General features: G+C 43.2%; 1 protein-coding gene across 1 annotated transcript in view; it reads left to right on the top strand.

Annotated features, from left to right (window-relative positions):
* Window positions 1-20847, top strand: part of JMY (junction mediating and regulatory protein, p53 cofactor) — an 85862-nt gene that overhangs the window by 23332 nt on the left and 41683 nt on the right. Inside the window, exons 3-4 of the mRNA XM_073584159.1 lie at window positions 14280-14430; window positions 16733-16902. Coding sequence (XP_073440260.1) covers window positions 14280-14430; window positions 16733-16902 — 321 coding nt within the window. The remainder of the gene's footprint in view (window positions 1-14279; window positions 14431-16732; window positions 16903-20847) is intronic.

The raw sequence follows: 20847 nt of genomic DNA on the forward strand, positions 1-20847 counted from the left end.
GGCACAAATAGATGTAAATTAAGATTAAATCATATTTCTGATACTGATTCATGATGGCTAAACGAGTCACATGCTTTTCAAAGGGAACCTGTCACATCATTTCATGCATGTAAACTGTCCCCAGTGCATAGTTAGTGGCACAATGTACATTAAAAACTGTTGTAATGATGTCCAAAATGCATTTTATATACTTTTTATATGCAGAGTATAGCCGGCTGCACTTGTGTAGTGTTGAGCGGGGACCTGCACTTCGCGCGCATGCGCGGCTCCCCGCTCAACACTGTGGAAACCAGGGCTGTGGAGTCTGTAAGCCAAACCTGCAACTCTGACTCCTCAATTTCCCTTACACCGACTCCAACTCCAACATATATTGCTTATATTTATGTGAAAAATTTATTGTAGTACAATGTGAACATCAGACATTTAATCATTTTTATGATACAATAATCAAGATATTTAGATAGAACATAATTATTTATTGGAATACAACTTTAGAACACAAAAAAACTGTAATAAATTGTAAATATGTAATACACTATGTAATATCGATTACATATATACAGTACAGACCAAAAGTTTGGACACGCCTCATTCTAAGAGTTTTCTTTATTTTCATGACTATGAAAATTGTAGATTTACTCTGAAGGCATCAAAACTATGAATTAACACATGTGGAATTATATAATTAACAAAAAAGTGTGAAACTACTGAAAATGTCTTATATTCTAGGTTCTTCAAAGTAGCCACCTTTTGCTTTGATTTCTGCTTTGCACACTCTTGGCATTCTCTTGATGAGCTTCAAGAGGTAGTCACCGGAAATGGTTTTGACTTCACAGGTGTGCCCTGTCAGGTTTAATAAGTGGGATTTCTTGCCTTATAAATGGGGTTGGGACCATCAGTTGTGTTGTTCAGAAGTCTGGTGGATACACAGACTCAGCCACTAACCATGAGTGGAGAAAAAGTTTTGGTGTCATCATTCATATTCTCTGAAAAAAGTTCAAGAAAGCAAAAATTCTGCCGGGTTATGTAAACTTTTGAGCACAACTGTACAGTGCCTACAAGTAGTATTCAACCCCCTGCAGATTTAGCAGGTTTGATAAGATGCAAATAAGTTAGAGCCTTCAAACTTCACACAAGAGCAGGATTTATTAACAGATGCATAAATCTTACAAACCAAAAAGTTATGTTGCTCATTTAAATTTTAATAAATTTTAAACATACAAGTGTGGGTCAATTATTATTCAACCCCTAGGTTTAATATTTTGTGGAATAACCCTTGTTTGCAATTACAGCTAATAATCGTCTTTTATAAGACCTGATCAGGCCGGCACAGGTCTCTGGAGTTATCTTGGCCCACTCCTCCATGCAGATCTTCTCCAAGTTATCTAGGTTCTTTGGGTGTCTCGTGGACTTTAATCTTGAGCTCCTTCCACAAGTTTTCAATTGGGTTAAGGTCAGGAGACTGACTAGGCCACTCCAACACCTTGATTTTTTGCCTCTTGAACCAGGCCTTGGTTTTCTTGGCTGTGTGCTTTGGGTCATTGTCTTGTTGAAAGATGAAATGACGACCCATCTTAAGATCCTTGATGGAGGAGCGGAGGTTCTTGGCCAAAATCTCCAGGTAGGCCGTGCTATCCATCTTCCCATGGATGCGGACCAAATGGCCAGGCCTCTTGGCTGAGAAACAGCCCCACAGCATGATGCTGCCACCACCATGCTTGACTGTAGGGATGGTATTCTTGGTCGTATGCAGTGCCATCCAGTCTCCAAACGTCACGTGTGTGGTTGGCACCAAAGATCTCGATCTTGGTCTCATCAGACCAGAGAACCTTGAACCAGTCTGTCTCAGAGTCCTCCAAGTGATCATGAGCAAACTGTAGACGAGCCTTGACATGACGCTTTGAAAGTAAAGGTACCTTACGGGCTCGTCTGGAACGGAGACCATTGCGGTGGAGTACGTTACTTATGGTATTGACTGAAACCAATGTCCCCACTGCCATGAGATCTTCCCGGAGCTCCTTCCTTGTTGTCCTTGGGTTAGCCTTGACTCTTCGGACAAGCCTGGCCTCGGCACGGGAGGAAACTTTCAAAGGCTGTCCAGGCCGTGGAAGGCTAACAGTAGTTCCATAAGCCTTCCACTTCCGGATGATGCTCCCAACAGTGGAGACAGGTAGGCCCAACTCCTTGGAAAGGGTTTTGTACCCCTTGCCAGCCTTGTGACCCTCCACGATCTGGTCTCTGATGGCCTTGGAATGCTTTGTCTTTCCCATGTTGACCATGTATGAGTGCTGTTCACAAGTTTGGGGAGGGTCTTAAATAGTCAGAAAAGGCTGGAAAAAGAGATAATTAATCCAAACATGTGAAGCTCATTGTTCTTTGTGCCTGAAATACTTCTTAATACTTTAGGGGAACCAAACAGAATTCTGGTGGTTTGAGAGGTTGAATAAAAAATGACCCTCTGAATAAACTTTTCACAATTTAAAAAAAAATTAAACAAAGAAATAACATTCTTTTTTGCTGCAGTGCATTTCACACTTCCAGGCTGATCTACAGTCCAAATGTCACAATGCCAAGTTAATTCCGAATGTGTAAACCTGCTAAATCTGCAGGGGGTTGAATACTACTTGTAGGCACTGTATATAAAAAGTGCATTTTGTACTTAATTACAGCTCCGTTTGTAATGGAAAAATTACATTGCATCACTAACAAGGCACAGGGCAGTTCCCTGTAATGATTTTGGCACATTTTACAGTAGGGCACTTTGGATCAAGATTGGGGTACAAAACTCCAGCCTTGAATAATTGGCCGCACTGTCCTGAATTACTAATACACTGTGATTATTTTCTACAGCTATGAGTTTTCTTGGGTTCTTCACTTTCCCATCATCCTATGCACCTTCCCAACATTAAAGGGAACCTGTTACCAGGACTGCAGGCCCCGTGTTATAGAGCAGGAGCAGCAGAGCATATTGTTTTTTAGTTTTGTGATAAGATTCAGTATAACTTATTCACTTATACCTCTAATCTCCAGTGGAGGTCCGATCACTGACTGACAGCTTTCTTTATACAAGTGTGAATGGAGGGATCACTGGACCTGAAGATCCCAGAAAAAGCAGAGGATTAAATGATGCGCTGACTAGGGCGCAGACAGGTGGTATAACTTGTGGGATGATTGCACTGCACGGATGGATTGGCCTGCACCTCCTGACCTGAGCATGACAGCATGATGTATTTCTATGCGGCTGTCAAGCTCAGGTCAGGAGAGCCGACAGCCAGTACGAGGATTCCAGTGCGATCCTGGCAGGAGTTATATGGCTGTCTGTCTGAGCCCTTAGACTATACAAAACTATATATCAGTCTACTCCACTCCTCCTCCTCTATATAACATGCTGCTAGCAGATTAGACTGTATTTAGTTGGTGACAGGTTCCCTTTAATTTCCTATCCTTGTTCCCAAAAGTCAGCTGAGCTCTCTATAACCCCGCTGGAACCACTGACCGCTTTCTGCCTATGCACAGTGTCCGCAGAAAGCTCCCAATCAGTGTTGTGGACTGTGGTATGCAGAGTTCTGCATTCAGGGAACTGCCAGATCTGCAGCAGAGGAAATTATCAAAACTGCTTTGAAATGCTGCAGCGTTTCATAGAAAACATACTTTTAAGAGTCAGCCTGGGACAATATGGCTGGGAAGAGGCGTCTGAGGCAGGTCACCAGCGACTTCACCCTGCTTCTTACTCTGACAGATCTCCCCTGATCTGTTTTTATAGAGCGAGAGAGACCTGTGAAGTCAAGGGGAGCAGGGTAAGGAGAAGCCGGCAGAGACTTGGCTGTCTGATTCATTCTGGCCATGGTCAGGCAGTAGGAATTCAGTCAGGTGATGGGAACCTCAGTGGACGGGATGAACACAGAGATCACTGTTCTATTCTGCACATTTTGTAGTATTGGTGTGGGTATGCACACGATCCGGAGTTGCTCCGGTTTTCACGCTGCAGACTTATGCAGCATGCAGATGTTACAGCAAAGTGGATGAGATTTCAAGAAATCCCATGACCACTATGCGTCCACAGACGCCTGCGGCTCACCCACAGAGACAGACATGTGGCGTGTCTCTCCATTTCCCCCGCAAGATAAATTTCACCTATACAATGTATTGGACGCTGTGAATCCGCACGGTTCAGTGAACACATGCGGATTCACCTGCATTCAGTAGTCTGCAGCACTTTGGACGCAGCGAACATGTGCTGTGCCCAAAGCGCTGCTGCTTCTGGATCGTGGGAACCCAGCCTTAAGAGAGTCATTCTGTTACTCAGTGAGCAGCATTTATCTACACAGGATGGGATGGGTTCACACTGACAAGACGAGAGGTCAGGAACCGGAGCTCCAGACATCTGTGTTTCACAACCCAGTCACTTCTATGGGAGGGTGCTGGCGGATTGCTCTGTGATATAAGTAGGGCCTGTTGGACAATTTTCAAGGGCTTGGTGGAATATATAAAAACTATAATATTAGACAGTAACCATTGTTTTAATTACTTTTGTTTTAAATCTATAGAACAGGTGAAGATGGGAAACCTCTTGTAATGTATCTTATTACAGATATTGCCTCTATTCTGCTCCTCAAATGATCAGTTCCTCTTGTTACTTTTGGTAAAATCTGTCTTTAGTGGAAAAAGATAATAAGCTCACTAAGGGATCAGGCAGCGGTTGCTGCTCATTAAAGTCTATGGAATGGAGTGTTGGAGATATTAGAGAGACCACAGACCTGCTGCAAGTTCACTTAAAACCACAGTTAAACTTTTAAAGGAGTTGCTTCATGAAGACTCCTATGATGTCTTATTGTCACCGGCGAGGAGGGGGGCTGTAGTAATTGAGCCAAAGAGGAGAGAGCAGCTCCTGTCCTGGCCCACTCGAGCGCTCCTTATACTACCATCCAGCCTGCCTCCTCTTTCTCAGACACAGGAACAGAACTCTGTTTCAGGACCTTCATGCTGAATGGGTTTGTGTCTGCTTATAGAGACCCCCCCCCCCTATTAGTATACCTGGTGACATTGGGGGGGGCAACACAGACATTATTTAAAAAAAAATAAAAAAAATGCCATAGCTTTCCATTATCTGGTTGCATCTGATAACACTTAGTGATGTTTCTGGAGACTAACAAACCAAGTATGGTTTTATTTACTTCTTACCTATCAGTGACTTTTTGTCTTTTCCCTTTAGTTACATATTGTAATCTCATTATATAAGAAATATGGGTCTTGCTAAGATTGTCCCAGTTGTGTCAAGTAGTTATAGCCTTTGATGTCTCCTTTCCTTTCGATACAAGTTGACAACGTGGGCTTGATTTCGGAATAGCACATTCAATTAAAATTCTTTTACATCTTTGGAGAAGAAAGCCGACAAACAACAGTGTCATTATAGAAATACACGTATCTGAAGGAAACCTCAGTGCAAAAGATATAATAGATGCACTGCAGTCCGATCATCGTTTCATGTTCTTTAAGATGGTATTCCAAAAATTGGCCTTGTAGTTAGAGCAAGTATAGATGCTATCAAGTAAAACCATAACTTTTTTTAATATGTACCAAATAAAAAAGTGCATACCAACCACAGTCAAAAACATGCTATACAAAAGGTGTTCAAATAACCAGCTCACATAAACAAAATGAAACGGTCTCACCGATTAGATGTCTTGAATGAGGCGTCATAGGTCCATTTGTAAAAAATGGGGTGGGTTCAAATTCTTGAAGATAACCCTGTCATACCCCGTGCAAAATCTCCCTTCCTAACAAGGACAAGTACCCAAGTGTGCTCCTGCCCTCACTAGTGTCTTAGCGTTCCCTCCCCACATGTTTCGTCTATCAGTGAAGGTGGGCTCATCAGGGGAGTATCAAACAATTTCGGGGGAGTCGGTAAATAATTCCAAAAAGTGGAACCTTAAAAATTAGGGTACTGAGAAAATAACCCAAGTTAAGGACTACTCCCTATAAGCAGAGTGTTGCCTGTTTAACAGAGTGAATATTCACTCCGCTAATAGGGAGGAGTAGTCCTTAATTTGGGTTATTTCTCAGTACCCTAATTTTTAAGGTTCCACTTAATGGGTATTGCCCTTGATAGGACACCCCCCTCCCCCCCTCATATTTTAACTGTGGACCTTGATGGCTCGTTAAGACATCTTAAAGGTGAGACCATTTTGTTTTCTTTGTGTGTTGGTTATTTGAGCACTTTTTGTATCATGTTTTTGACTGTGGTTGGTATGCACATTTTTGTTTGGTACGTATTAAAACTTATATTTTCATTGATAGTATCTGTCCTTGCTGTAACTATATATTTCACTGATAGAATATTATTTACTGAACGTACAAAATTTACCTTGCCATTGAACTCTATACAGACCGTGATGCAAAATCGGGAGCAGTGGTTGTATTTCATTCTGTTACCACCGCTCTGCCACCCTGTTTAGTGGCTGCTACCCAGTAGTACACATCAGCTCCTATTCGTTTGACTATGAATTGATCTTCGGTACGCAGCAGTGTCCACAAAACCGTTTGTTGGACCTCTGGGGTTGTGCTCTGTGTACGAACAGCTTCTGCCAGTTGTCAGATCTCTAAAACCTACTGATCTGATATTGATGACCTATGCAAAAAAACTGCATACTCTGTGTCTCCTATGTGATGTGCATAGGTGACATGTATATCTCCCTCAGTGTTTCCTATGTGATGTGTATAGCAATCTGTGTCCTATTTGATGTACATAGCTGCCTCAGTGTCTCCTATGTGATGTGCATAGCTGCCTCAGTGTCCCTTATGTGGTGCGTATAGCAATCTCAGTGTCTTCTATGTGATATATACAGCAGAATCCCCCTTACTATATCACTGTTCTCTTATATAAAGTACATGCATACAAATAATAGTCACATTTATGAAGCTACAAGATAATGTCTCTTTTTTGCTCTTAAATATCAGTAATCATAGAGCAGAATAATGTTTTTCTTCTTCGAAAGTGAAAGCTGCTGTCTAAGTATTTGCCATGGGCAGCAAAGTCAGACATTTTTTCATTTATACAGTGTCTTCACCCAGATCTTTAGCTCATTGGGGGGAAATACAGTGGAATGAGGAGGGCGGAGCTTGAGGCGTAAGGGAGGAGTCTGAAAGCTGTCAGGAGGGATCAGATAGGTGATGAAGTCATCCTGTGACTCACAGGAGGTTAGAGACTGACTTCCTGTCTACACGCCAGTCCGAGTATCAGACTGGATGAGAGACCAGTGACCCAACTTCCTGTAATGAAAGGCAGAAATGTATTGATGTAACTAAGGGAAGACTGTGGGTGAGCATTTTATGCGCCAAACATTTGGTACTTCCCTTAATGATAAACTAGAAATAAAATATATGGGAAAATATAAAGCGTTTATCATTTACAGTGGAAAACACCAAACTCACCCAGGACCTCATAAATATGTGTATTGCTGTAACTTCATCTGTATATGCTAAAGCTTTCTCCCAGCCAAGATTGATGAGCTTAGCAGGCCCCTCATTGGTGGTGGGTATAGTGGGGCACATGTAAGGTGCCACTCCCACTTATTAATGTGTACGATTATACTACATTGTGCTGGGACTACTATCCCCACTCTCTCTTTTTTTTCAGGAGGAGATGACTGAAGCAAAGGCTATTGTAAAACACTCTTCTGGAAGGAAGCTACCCTTAAAGGGGTTGTCTGCTACCTGGAAAACCCCTTATGTGACGTTACACCCCCCCCCCCCCCCTTCCCTTGTAAAATAAAAAGAAAGGTTTTGACAAAATCACTTTTTAGCAGTAGGACATTATCACTAGAGGACTAGCAAAGCTACTGTCAAGTAGTCCTCCATGTTTATGATCTGTATAACCCCACCACTGATTGGCAGCTTTCTGTGTACACTGTGCATAGGCAGAAAGCTGCCTATCAGTGGTGTGGGCAGGGTTCAAAGAATCGGTCGATCTGCAGAACAGAAAAGTGATTTTATGAAAACGGCTTTAAGCAGCCCAATAAGTGACACATCACTGGAATAAGTGCCTCTGCCCCTACATCATGCTCTCAGATGGGGGAGCAAAAACCTGGCGACTGATTCCCTTTAAGTGTGCAATTCTGCAGTGATACCGCACTTTGTAATATTTGCCTTTGCATTCCCTAAGGTCCTGTTCCCACTATATCACTGAGGCAGTGACGGTAGTACTAATAATCCCATCTCACGCAGTGTGGACCAGAGTGCTTTTTTGCTTTTTTTTTTTTTTTTAATTAATGCCCAGCGATACTTATCCATGACATTTGCATAGCTAGCAGGAAAATTCACACTTCTTGCTGCTTTTTGTTTCTCAGGGTAAAGTACAGTTTTGTGCCTCCCAGCTAATATTGAGCTGTGACTGTGACCCGAGCTCGAATCCTCTAGTTGCACTCTGGATTGTTAGTACCACCAATGACCTCTAGGGGCTGGACACCTATCCAATTCTCTTGGTGTGGACCCCTGTTTCTAAGGCTTTGTATGGATCCCGTCGGTAGCAGCCCCACTGATCTGCATACAACATCACAAATGATGGAGAGCTATCCACAAAGTGCACTTCTAGCCGGTGTACTGTAGTTTTAGTGGCAGTTTAGGTCCCTTGCTTATCACATGTAGGAGATCTGTACGTTTATATATCTGATTAATCAGAAACGTTTCTAATCTGGACACTATGGCAAGTGGAAACTGTCCCGTATTTATATCTTCTTTTCATAAAAAAATAGAGAATATATTGCCTGACCACAGCTCTGACATATGATCTGTTTTATGAATGGAAATTTATAGACAAAATATGTTGTATATATTTGGAAATTTCTGCAGAATATCCACAAAATGATGTGAACCCTATCTAAATCCAATCTGGAAAACCTTCAGAGCTGCTTGATCCTTGGACTTCAGTGATTTCCTGTGATGGACAGCCTCTAGCAGTGGCTTATACGATAGTGTGACGTATTTCCCACTTCATGGCTTTATATTATTGATTACGGTTACTACAGTATATTGGGGGCTTCCTGAATGGCACCTGGAGCTCAGTCATTGACTTGTATTATCAACAGTGGTGTGGACGTAGAACATTAGGCTTGAAGGGGATCTGTTATTAAATTGATGCTATTTAATCTGATAGCATAATGTGGGGGCAGAGAACCTGATTCTAGGGATTTCATTTGCTCAGCAGCTTGCTGCAGTTTTAATACAATCATTGTTTTATCAGCAAGAGATTATCGCTGCAGTACTAGGCGATTCGAGTGATGTCACTTTCTGGGCTGTGTCCTGTCATTTTGATAAAATCACTGTTTTCTCTGCTGCAGAGCTCTGAATATCCCTGCCCACGTCACTGATTGGCAACTTATTGCCCATGTACAGTATATACTCGAACAGAAAGCTACCAATCAGTGGTATATGTAGAGCTCACAAATATGGAGAACTACATGGCGGCAGGTTTACTAATCCTCCAATCAGGGCTGTGGGGTTGGTAGGCCAAACCTCCGACGCCTCAATTTCCCTGACTCCACAGCCATGCCTCACTAGTTATCATGGACGTAAAGTGCAGCACAGATTCATCTCCACTAAAAGCCGAGATCCTTAGATCAGGAACAGAACAGACATTTATAGGACATTTCATCACTTTCCCAAATTACTATGAAAACATTTTTGCACATCCTGCACTGAACTACTGAGCCCAATTTATTATATCATTTAGGACTTTAGGATATTTTAAAACTATTTTGTTTACACTCATCTGGACCTGGCCTTAATCTGGACGAACTAGATTAACCCCTTAATGACCAATGACTGATCTATCAGTTGTGCCGCTAACATCCGCGGGAGGAATCGCGATCCTCCTGTGGCTGTTATCCTGTTAAATCCCGCTGTCAAATGCTAACAGCCACATTTAATATGCATTTCCAGCAATCGCAGCGGAAATTCGCCCATCGGTGACCCCCGTCACGTGTCACCGATGGGTTGGCATGACAACCAAAGTTCACCTGGAGAGACCTCTATGGTTGTCACTATTGGATTACTATGAGTGCCACCCGGTGGTCAGCGCTCATAGTAAGGGAGGTATTCTGCTACATGGAGGCGATCTGATCATCGCCAGCATGTAACAATTCCAATAGGGTTATGGCAGCTTCTAAACCAGGGGTGGGCAATTAATTTTGCCATGGTGCCGCATTAGAAATTGGGATGGTGTCATAGGGCCGGACTAATATAATTAACTCAGTTGTACCCAATGCGATCTTTTCATAAACAAACAGTATGTTAAACAATGCAAAGATTTACAATACAATGAAAATATGAAGGACCTAATTACATCTTTATTTAATGATGAGATGATGAACTGCAACCAGCTTGTGATTGTTCACTTTAATTGTTAACTTTAACAGTGTTTGGAAAAACTTGCTATTTTAGGTCAAGATATCATGTTAGTTTTTTAAAGACCGGCATCCCTTTAACTTAGTAAAGAACAGTAAATGAAACATTTCAATAACATGAAAATCTTCAATGAGAGTAATCTAGCCTGTTTTGGGCCTGAACAAGTTCATTGAAGTTAGGTTCAATATCTGAGGTGGATATGCGAAGAACAGCACACGAGTGATCATCACTGAGAGAGGATCTGGATTTGTTGAACTTCATCAGTGAGAATGTTTGTTCACATACGTAGGTAGATCCAAAGAGAACTAACATCCTCTGAGCATGCCTCCTTAGGTTAGGAAAGTTTTCCTCCTTGAGAGAAGAATAAAACTGCAGCAGTAAACACCCACTCCAGACCCAGTCTAAAGTAATTGATGCTAGCCTTACGTTGCACCAGTCTCACTGGTCTGCTTGCAGCAGTATAGATCACACCACTCCCGCACGTTTTAGCACAGAGTTGGAGGCGTGGTCTGATGTATACTGCTGCAAGCAGACACCACCAACGGCATCTACGCAGCCCTCTCTCAGGCCACGCCCCCCTGCAGCCTCGACCAGTCAGCGCCGCAGGTCTGGTGTGTGGGCGGTGCGCTGGAGGCAATGTTTCTGTGCCGCTCTCAGGAGGTCAGGGTCCGCTCCGCTCACCGCCACATCTGCCGGGAGTCCTCTGCTTTTTGCTTTCCTCATGAATGATTCATGAGGAAAGCAGGAACCAGAGAAGTCTCGGACCCCTCCGCGAGCCGGTCACAGGCAGTGGGTGGGCCGGGGGCCGCCCCTTGCCCAGGTCTGTTCTAGACTATTTAGACTATTGAAGCATTTCAAAAGTGAAAAAAAATGTTTTTATAATTCAAAAAAATAAAAAATCGGGTTATATTCACCTTCCGGCGTCCCGCACAGCGTCCCCAGGCCTCCGCGATGCTCCGACAAGTAGTTCCCAGTGATGCATTGCGGCGATGACCTTTGACGTCGCGATCTCGCGAGATCGCTACATGATCGAGAGACGCGTCGTCAGCAAAGGTCATTATCGCAATGCATCACTGGGAACGGGAGCTGCCGCGTGTATCGCTGAAGCCTGGGGACGCTGCGCGGGACGTCGGAAGGTGAATATAACCCAATATTTTTTTTTTTTTTTTTTTTTTTTAATTCTATTTTTTACAGGGATATGGTACCCAGAGCCCGGAGGACAGTCTCCTCTCCTCCGGACAGTGGGTACCATCCACAAATGTTCTGCTTTTCGCATGGTGGGCACAGCCACATGCGGAAAGTAAGCAGAACAATGCAATCCTATGGGTGCGGGATCGCTGCGATTCTGCAAATTAATGAGCATGCTGCGTATTTTACCACGAATCCGCAGCATTAGCACAACATTGCGGAATCGCATGGGATGCTGTTTTTTTTTTTTTGCGTTTTCGCGGCAAAATCCGCTGCGAAAACGTGGAAAAGCCGCGATGTGTGAACGCAGCCTAAAAGTTCAAATCGCCCCCCTTTCGCTCCATTCAAAATAAAACAATAAAAAAACAAACATACACATTTGGTATCGCCACTTTCAGAATCGCCAATCTATCAATAGAAAGCAGATTAACCTGATCGCTAAACGGCGTAGCAAGAAAAGGTAAAAACGCCAGAATTACGTTTTTTTGGTCGCCGCAACACTGCATTAAAATTCAAGAACGGGCGATCAAAAGATTGTGTCAGCACCACCATGGTATCATTAAAAACGTCAGCTTGGTGCGCAAAAAATAAGCCCTCACCCAACCCGAGATCACGAAAAATGGAGACTCTACAGGTATCGGAAAATAGCGCAATTTTTTTTTTTTTTTTTTTAAACAAAGTTTGGAATTTTTTTTCACCACTTAGATAAGGCTACTTGCACACTTGAGTTCCTTGGACCTGCTCACGGCCGCCGCTTAGCTCCGCTTCCTGCCGCACCTCCTCCGGTTAGCTTCGCTTATGGGCGCATGACGCTGCATGCGACCTGCGTACCCTATCTATAGCATTGGATACGCAGGCCGTGCGCAGGTATGCGTTTGCGGGGCATGCGTCCTTTTGACGGTGCGCCGAGCCCACCAAAATGCAATAGGTTGCGTTTGGCGCAGGTCGGCGCACCGTCAAAAGAACGGAGCTAACTGGAGGCGGCACTGCAGGGGGCGGAGCTTGGCAGCGGCCATGCGCAGCTCCAAGGAACGCAAGTGTGCAAGTAGCCTAAAAAAGAACCTACACATGTTTGGTGTCAATGAACTCGTAATGACCTAGAGAATTATAATGGCAGGTCAGTTTTAGCATTTAGTGAACCTAGCAAAAAAGTAAAGCAAAACAACTTTGGGATTGCACTTTTTTTGCAATTTCACCACACTTTGAATTTTTTTCCAATTTTTTCAGGTCACGATAAGTTTAAAACCAATGGTGTTGTTCAAAAGTACAACTCGTCTCGCAAAAAACAAGCCCTCACGTGGCCATATTGATAGAAAAATAAAGTTATGGCTCTGACAAGAAGGGGAGCAAAAAAAAAAAACAAAAACGCAAAACCAAATATACCTCCAGTAATGAAGGGATTAATGTAGTAGTGTTGACAAACAAGGCAGCTGCCAGTCGCCTCCGCCTGCCAGCCTCTCCCCATCCCGCCTCCACATGAAGTACCATGCCCATTTGGCAACATGCAGCAAAGTTTGAAGCACAAACTATTTATTCTGCTGTGCAGAATAAACTACATAAAACCTCACATTTCTTGATCTGTAATTTTGTGTTTCATTTTTCTTCCTCTGTAACGCTGTCATGTGTCCTTTGCCTTTCTCTTCTGATATCCTGTTATACACTGTTCTATTCATGTTAAGGCTTTGTTTTCTGATTGTCTTGTATTAGGTTTATTTGGTCCCCCTGGTATAGATATGAGGAAGACTTGTTTTCATAGGTCTATGGTAATCCTGTTCATGCAAATATTGAAGGTTAAAGATAGATTAGATTTGCAAATGTGTGCCCAGTGTGTGCGCAGCTGCTGATGTCCGTTGGAGAATGGGAGTAGATGGATGGTTCGTGGATCCAATGCCTCCAACCTCATCACACAGACTTCTATATACTAGTTAGCTGCTTTTTTTTTTTTTTTTCCTAATCTCTTCTAATTATGTAGTAATGTAGTGGGAGTGCATTAAGGTACTTACCGCTTGCCATAGTCTACAGTTTCCAGTTTCTTTCTTTGGTCCTCTTTCGTACAGTGTGATCCAAAATCATACTAGCGTCTCAAACAGAGATCATGTGTAAACAGGAAGTCACTTTCTCAATATAAGTGTATGGCTCTTGGGTCTGAGTATCAGACTTGCATTAGGAAAGCTACTTCTTCCCAGACAATTTGAACCAGTGAAGCTAAAGAAGATGATCACAGGGGTGCTGGGATCCAGGGAAGATTGCTGTACAGCAGAGGTCACTGTGGTATAAGTCGAGGAAGTTGATAGAAGAGTTTGTAATGTGATATAGCTAAACTCTGCTGCACTGCCCTCCCTCACTGACTCATGCTGGAGGTTAGGGAAAGAAATCTGGAATGTATCATAACATCTCATATAATGAGCTAAACTATGATGAAGGCGTGTTCTTTTCTTTGAGTGTTGTTCCCTGCTTAAGATTGGTTAGCAACATACAGGGGGAAGAACAACACGCCCCAGTGAAAATACAGGGGGAGGAAGAACACGCCCCAGTGAAAATACAGGGGGAGGAAGAACACGCCCCAGTGAAACCTCTCTCATAACACTCATTTGCACTTAATGAGCCTTAACTCATTATGGGCCAAATACATTGATGCTGAGATTATAAAAGTTTTATACAAACAGGATTTATTTTTGTTTTATTGACAGATCTCTATAGAAAATGATTACTTGGGACCCAGGCGGATCGAAAGTCTGAAGAAGGAAGATGGAGACTGGGAGAAAAAAGCTCACATGGCCGTGCTGTCTATCCAAGATTTAACTGTGAAATACTTTGAAATCACGGCGAAAGCTCAGAAAGGTAATTGTGGACATTCTGTGTTTTATTTCATCTGTATTCTTTTATCTCACCAGGGGGGTAATGTCTGCCCCATAGTCTCCTTCATGAATCTTGGAAAATATATTAGGAATTGCACATATACCAGTTTCCTTGGGCAGCGCTATTAGCTGAATCTTCTGATCCCTATTTTGTTGAAGTATAGGTGCTCGGATAATAATAGATCAACACGAGGGAGAGTGATCGTGGGAAAATTTGTATTTTATTTACATTGTTCGCTGTGCGATATAAGTGACATGTTTTACTCTATGGCCTTTTTGGAAAACCTTTAATTTTTGCATAGCTTTATATTTAATTTTTTGGTGACATTAAGGCTGGTTTCACACTTGCATTTTTTTGTGCTGGTTTTTAGCGCAAAAAAAGCATGTGTTTTTTTCCCTATACTTTAACATGGGTGCGCTTAGGTGCGCATACACATGTTTGTACGCGTTTGTGTGCGCATGCGTTTTTTTTGTAGTGTGCGCTCGGGTGCACAAAATGCATCCTGTTGCATTTTTTGTGCGTCCGACTTGCCCCCAAAAAACGCATGCGCACGCAATGCGTTTTTTTACAGCAAAACACCCATTATAGTCTATGGGTGCGCATGTATGCGCAAAAAAAGCATGCGTTTTTTTTAAAAAAAAAGGCACCAAAACCCGCACACAAACGCATGATGCGTTTTTTTCATGCGCTTGTGTGCGCAAAAAACGAGCAGCAAAAAAACGCAAGTGTGAAAGTAGCCTAATAAATTAAAAACAGAAATTCTGGCCATTTTGGGTTTTTCCCACACCGTTCTCTAAGTGTTAAATATTGTGACATTTTTATAGTTATTTATTTTCATAGAACCATTGATTCTATGGTGCCGTACATGAGAAGGTACAGTACGAGGGTGAACCAACACTGCAACAATGATTGGGAGTTCTGTGCCGTACACATATATACATTTGGAGAGAAGAAAAAGAGAGCAGGTGTATATAACAGCGCCAGTAAACCATAAAGGAAATGAAGACTTGCAATATAGCCAAAAATAATAGAGTAAACTTCATTGATCGATATAAAAAGCACTAAATGGTCTTAAAAACTTGTAAAAAACAGAGTAGGGTGGACCACACTGCCTGAAATTTACGTATAAATGACATCTTCGTAGAAGTGGTGCGTGTCACAGTGGACCACACTTCCGGAAATGACATATAAATGACGTCATAGAAGGAGTGCGTGTCACGGTGGACCACACTGCCGGAGATAAGATATAAATGACATCATCATAGGAGGGGTGCGTGCCACGGTGGATCACACCGCCAGAAGTGATGTTTGAGATATCCAGAAAATCGGATTTCAGGCAAGAAATAACATGCGTGCCACAGTGGAACGCAAGTCTGGAAAAGACGTGTTTTTGAGGCAGGGTTCTTCCTATACTAAAGTAAGCAGTGCCCAGGGAGATATGGGCAGGAATAGCAAGGATTGACTGTCCCTCAATAAACCGCCGATATTGTGCAATGATATAGAAGCTAAAGCTCCGAACAAGAGTAGCTGTAAGTGACTGATTGACAGCAATGGTGCAGTGGATGGTTGTCATGCGCCCCACCACAGAGCAAAGGTTCCACGGTGGCGCACATGAGCACCATCCACTGCATCCTGTTTGTTGGGCACAGGAGTGATGTCATAGGAAACTTTGGCAAAAATAACAATGAGGTATATGCAGAAAAAATGCAAAATATAATAAAAGTATATAAAAATCAAAACCCACCAAATTATATAATGGAATGAAAAAAAGAATCCTGACAGTGCGCGCTGTGAAGATGCACAAAAAGTGTCTGCAGACTTGTGTGCCAGAGCTGTACAACCACTTTAATTCTTTCTCAGAAGATGGGTACTGAGCGGGGGACATCACTTCACCTCTTTCTCTTATATTCATATGCCCCAATAGGTCGTATGGACAAGGGTGGTCCGCATGAGACAATGCCTTTTCAGCCAAACCCAATTGGGAAAATGAACTAAGGGTTCACCAGTTTAGATGAGCTTAGTCTTGTCTTCTGCTAGTTGCCCTTGTTACTGTCTACATGTCTACATCTGCTTTTTTTTTTTTTTTTTCCTCCTTTCTCTCGTCAAAAAGGCGGCTACACTTCCTTTGTTTTTTTTCATGCTAAAAAGGCTCCATGGTCTGCACCGTAATTAGTGGTTTATGCTTAGCTACAATTTCCAAGAAAAGTTTATTTGTTTCTTACGGTCTTGATTCTTTCTCTCTTCACTTTAAAAAAATTTTTTTTATATATTTTTGTATATGAAGCTGTTTTCGATCGGATGCGAGCAGACCAGAAAAAGTTTGGAAAAACATCCTGGACGGCAGCAGTGGAGCGCATGGAGAAACTTCAGTACGGGGTATCTAAAGAGACATTGCAATTGATGAGAGCAAAAGAAATCTGCCTGGAACAAAAGAAGCATGCACTAAAGGAGGAGGTAACTGAAAACTGCACAGAGGGGTAGTGGGGGACATCTGGTGTGGTCAGTGCCTATTTATTACAAGGCTAAAGGCCCCGTTACACATAATGATGTCCCAGCGATCCCACCAACAATCCAACATGGATGGGATCGCTGGGACATTGTTAAGCTGATCGCTGGTGAGCTGTCACATAGACAGCCCCTCCAGCGATCAGGACCAGCGAGCAAGCTGGTTTCCAAGGTCAACAGCGGGTAACCAAGAGCCACGCGGCTCTTGGATACCCGCTGTTTACATTGGAAACCAGCATCGCTGATCGCTGGTCTCTCGCTGCCACACGCAGCGATGTGTGCTGGCCAGCGGGAGACCAACGATCAAAAAACGGCCCAGAACGATGGAGCGCGATCAGCGATACCCGGCGGGGGGGCGGTCACTGATCCATTTCACACACAGCGATGTCGCTGGCAAGATCGCTGTGGCGTCACAAAATCAGCGATCTCGCTGTGTGTGACCTGGCCTTAAGAGCTGTAATCCATGAAGACCTTACAACTAGTGTTCAGTTTCCCTGCAGTGTCAATATGGTAGAAGCAGGAATGTGGGGTGAGGGGTAAAAGTCAGAACGCATTAAATACATTAAAGAAGTTGCCCACTGCTTGGACTTCTTGTCATAACCCCCTCGCTTTGCCCTGATAAAATAATAAAACCTATACTCACTTCCCATGCTGACGCCATTTCTGCAGTGTTGGCACTCGCTCACCCCAGGCACTCGTGCGGTGTTGTGATGCCGGCGCCCAATCAGCCCTGGCGTCACTGTTTCTGCCTTCGGAAAAATTGAACATAAAGAGGAATCCAGGCATCTGCTGCAGCTCGGACTTCCTCTTCATGATCGATTTGTCCACAGATGGGGGCAGTGACGCCAGCGCTCACCCAGCACGAGAGGGGAGTATAGGCTTTATTATTTTATGGAGGCCAAACATTTTGATCAAGAAGGGGTTGTCCTAGTAGTGGACAACACTTTTTAATATGAAAACTAGGTTCTTTTTCATGTACACTGGCTGTTTCCTGTCTACAATCCCTTTATTTTGGTCTCCGCTTTCCAGAGGTTTTCTACTGTGCATCCAAGCCTAAGATTACTTGTAGTTAGTACCGTTCACTGGGGAAGTAGTCATGGGGGTTTGTGTGGAGTGCCACATCGACCATTGACACTTGCTTGCAGGTCTCATTGAGATTCGGTAAGCTTTATGCTTGGCCATTAGTAACCGTACTTGTTACTTGCTGGAGTATGTGCACATGGTATCTTTTTCCAGTGGATTGCACCCAGAATCTGCCTAAAAATATGCCACAACAACTCTTCATAAAATGAACATGATGTGCAGCAATGTCAAATTGACTTCTCTGTGCACTTGTTCCATCTTATTTCACTTCTTTTAACTGCTCTAGGGGTTTTGGAAACCTTGAAGTGGTTAAAAGAAGTGCCATGTTCATTTTTTGGGGCATTTTCCGCTGGGAAGGTGTATGCTATGTATACCTAAGAGCAAAAATTGAAAGCCACCAGCAATGGCACTGGCGAAGCCGCCACCAGCAATGGTACTGGTGAAGCTGCCTATGGAAAATGACCACCTTGAGTTTCCTGAAGCAGCTTTGCCTGGGAAAGCTCAGTGGTTGTCCTGGTGTGTAAATGTCGCCGTGTGCACATACCCTTTAGGGTACACATCAGATTTGGAAAAGCATTCATGAAGTGAGCCTCCTGTTTGTAGCTCTAAGGCTACTTTCACACTAGCGGTTTTTTGCGCTGCGCCTCGTGCGTATTCCAAATGCATGCAAAAAACGCATTAAGCGTTTTGCATGCATTTGCTGTTTTTTTTTGCACATGCGATTTAACCAGTTTGTCGCCATGTTAACTCTATAAAAACGCATGCGATTTTAAACGCATGCGTGCGCATGTCCTAGCGCACACGTGCGATCCCATAGACTGTACTGTTGTTTTTTTGCGCATTCCGTGCGCTAACATGCATGCGTTTTTTGGCAGCAGTTGGGTGCACAGAAAAATGCAACTTGTTGCATCTGGAGCGCCTGGGCGCACATCTGGAGAAAAACGCAGCACACGAAAGCGTACAAGCGCTATACCATGCGCCCACCATGTTAAAGATAGGGGAGCAATGCAATGCAGATTACAATTAAATAATGTCTTTTTTTTTTTTTTTTGCGGGATGGGTTTTAATTTTCAATTACATCATTCAGTTTACCACATAATGTGCTGAAAAATGGAAACAAATTACAAATATGATTAAAAAAAAAACTTCTGCAACTTTGAGGGGTTTTGTTTTTGTGATAATTGTGCAGGAAAAAAATTACTGGCACAATTATCGTTATATATATATATATATATATATATATATATATATATATAGTGGAAATTACAGTACGTTCACATAGAAAGCTGGGCTTCACAGGAGGAGCACCCTGCGATGGACGCAGTGCACATAAACTATCAGTAGCGTTATTTAAATGCTGCTGTCAGTGATTGGCAGTGGCATTCAAATGGTTGAACAGGAGCAATAAGAGAAAGCTCCAGATGCTTCTGCTGTAGGCAGATGCTGGTTGTGTAGCACAGATGGCATCTGCTGGCTATTGCGTGGGCTCCATACACAGGGACCTGACTTGAGACTTAGTTATGCCTTAGGCGTGCATTATGAGTTTAACCTGGAAATGAACCTGTCCACGTTGTACAGACAAGGCCGGTCTGTGGACAGCACGGTATAGATAAGAAGAGGAGCCGAATGATACACAGGTTTGTTGGGAGATTCAGGTAACCTTGCATTTTATTCATTGACCTCCTTGCTGTTTGTATGGATATGAGTCCAGTGGGCGGTCCTACTAGTGAATGACAGCGCTCTTTGCATGCACCGCTATACAGTGTAGACTGTCAGTCACTAGTAGGACCGCCCACTGGACTGATATATATAATCTCCAGGGATTTCAACAAGTAAAATGCAAGTTTACCTGAAACGTGTTCTACTTTTATTTGAAGTTTAGGGCATAAAAGAGAGTAGTGCATGGCACTCTGATTAAAGGATGAGTTCTGACAGATCAATAAAGGGCTTGTCTCAGCATGATAAATTGTTAAAATTACAAAATGCTAGTAAAAACAATCCACTTTTGTAATTTACTTATTATTAAAAAGCCTTTCTGTTCTCAAGAACAGAGGGAATTTTAATGTTCTGGTTTTACTGCTCGTTGTCTGCCTCTGCTGCAGACTGTCAGTGGTGGCTGGTCTTCTAGGCAATGAGCAGAGCGCTGCTCTGAAATTGGATCTGGCCAGCTTTGTGGCCCCTACGCTCCTCTGATGATTCAGGAGTAAAGCTGCTTCTGGTAGCTGTATTGATGAGGGCGGAGCTGATTATCGGGGAGCACCGTGTCCCTGCCAAGCAGCTAGGCTGGAGGCAGGTGAGCGGTGGGCTTTTGAACATTGATCTTGAAAACCCCACCACCAAAGAAGATGCTTGCCTCCTCGCTGTTTGTTGATCTTCCTGGTTCTTTGCTGGTCGGTGATTTCTGGTCCCGGTCACTGCTTTATGGCCTGTTCCCACTGATTTGCAGCAGTGTGCTCTTGTTTCCATCCAGGGCTTCCATCCGTATCCACCAAAACGGGCATCAAGACTTGCCCTTAACGGAGCCATGGAAATAACTAAGGCAAAAGAAGTCGTACTATGAAAGTTTTGTGCTTGTTTTTAGTGTCCAGCTCTTCACACAGGCATGAGAATGGAGACTTGCTGCTTAGTGCCAGCACTTTAGTGCCACATCTATCTTCTGTGCCTGCACACAATCACAGGAGCCGGGGCTTTTAGCTTTTCTTATTCCAGCCTGTTACTTGTTTGTTTTAATTTGAAAGCCAAGGAAGCATAGGACACAAACAAGCGAATAGCAGACTGATCTCCTTATTAGGTAAGGTTCTCGCATATATT

Source organism: Dendrobates tinctorius, unplaced genomic scaffold (assembly GCF_039654945.1).
Source record: "Dendrobates tinctorius isolate UK_male_01 unplaced genomic scaffold, ASM3965494v1 ptg000083l, whole genome shotgun sequence".
NCBI lineage: Eukaryota > Metazoa > Chordata > Amphibia > Anura > Dendrobatidae > Dendrobates > Dendrobates tinctorius.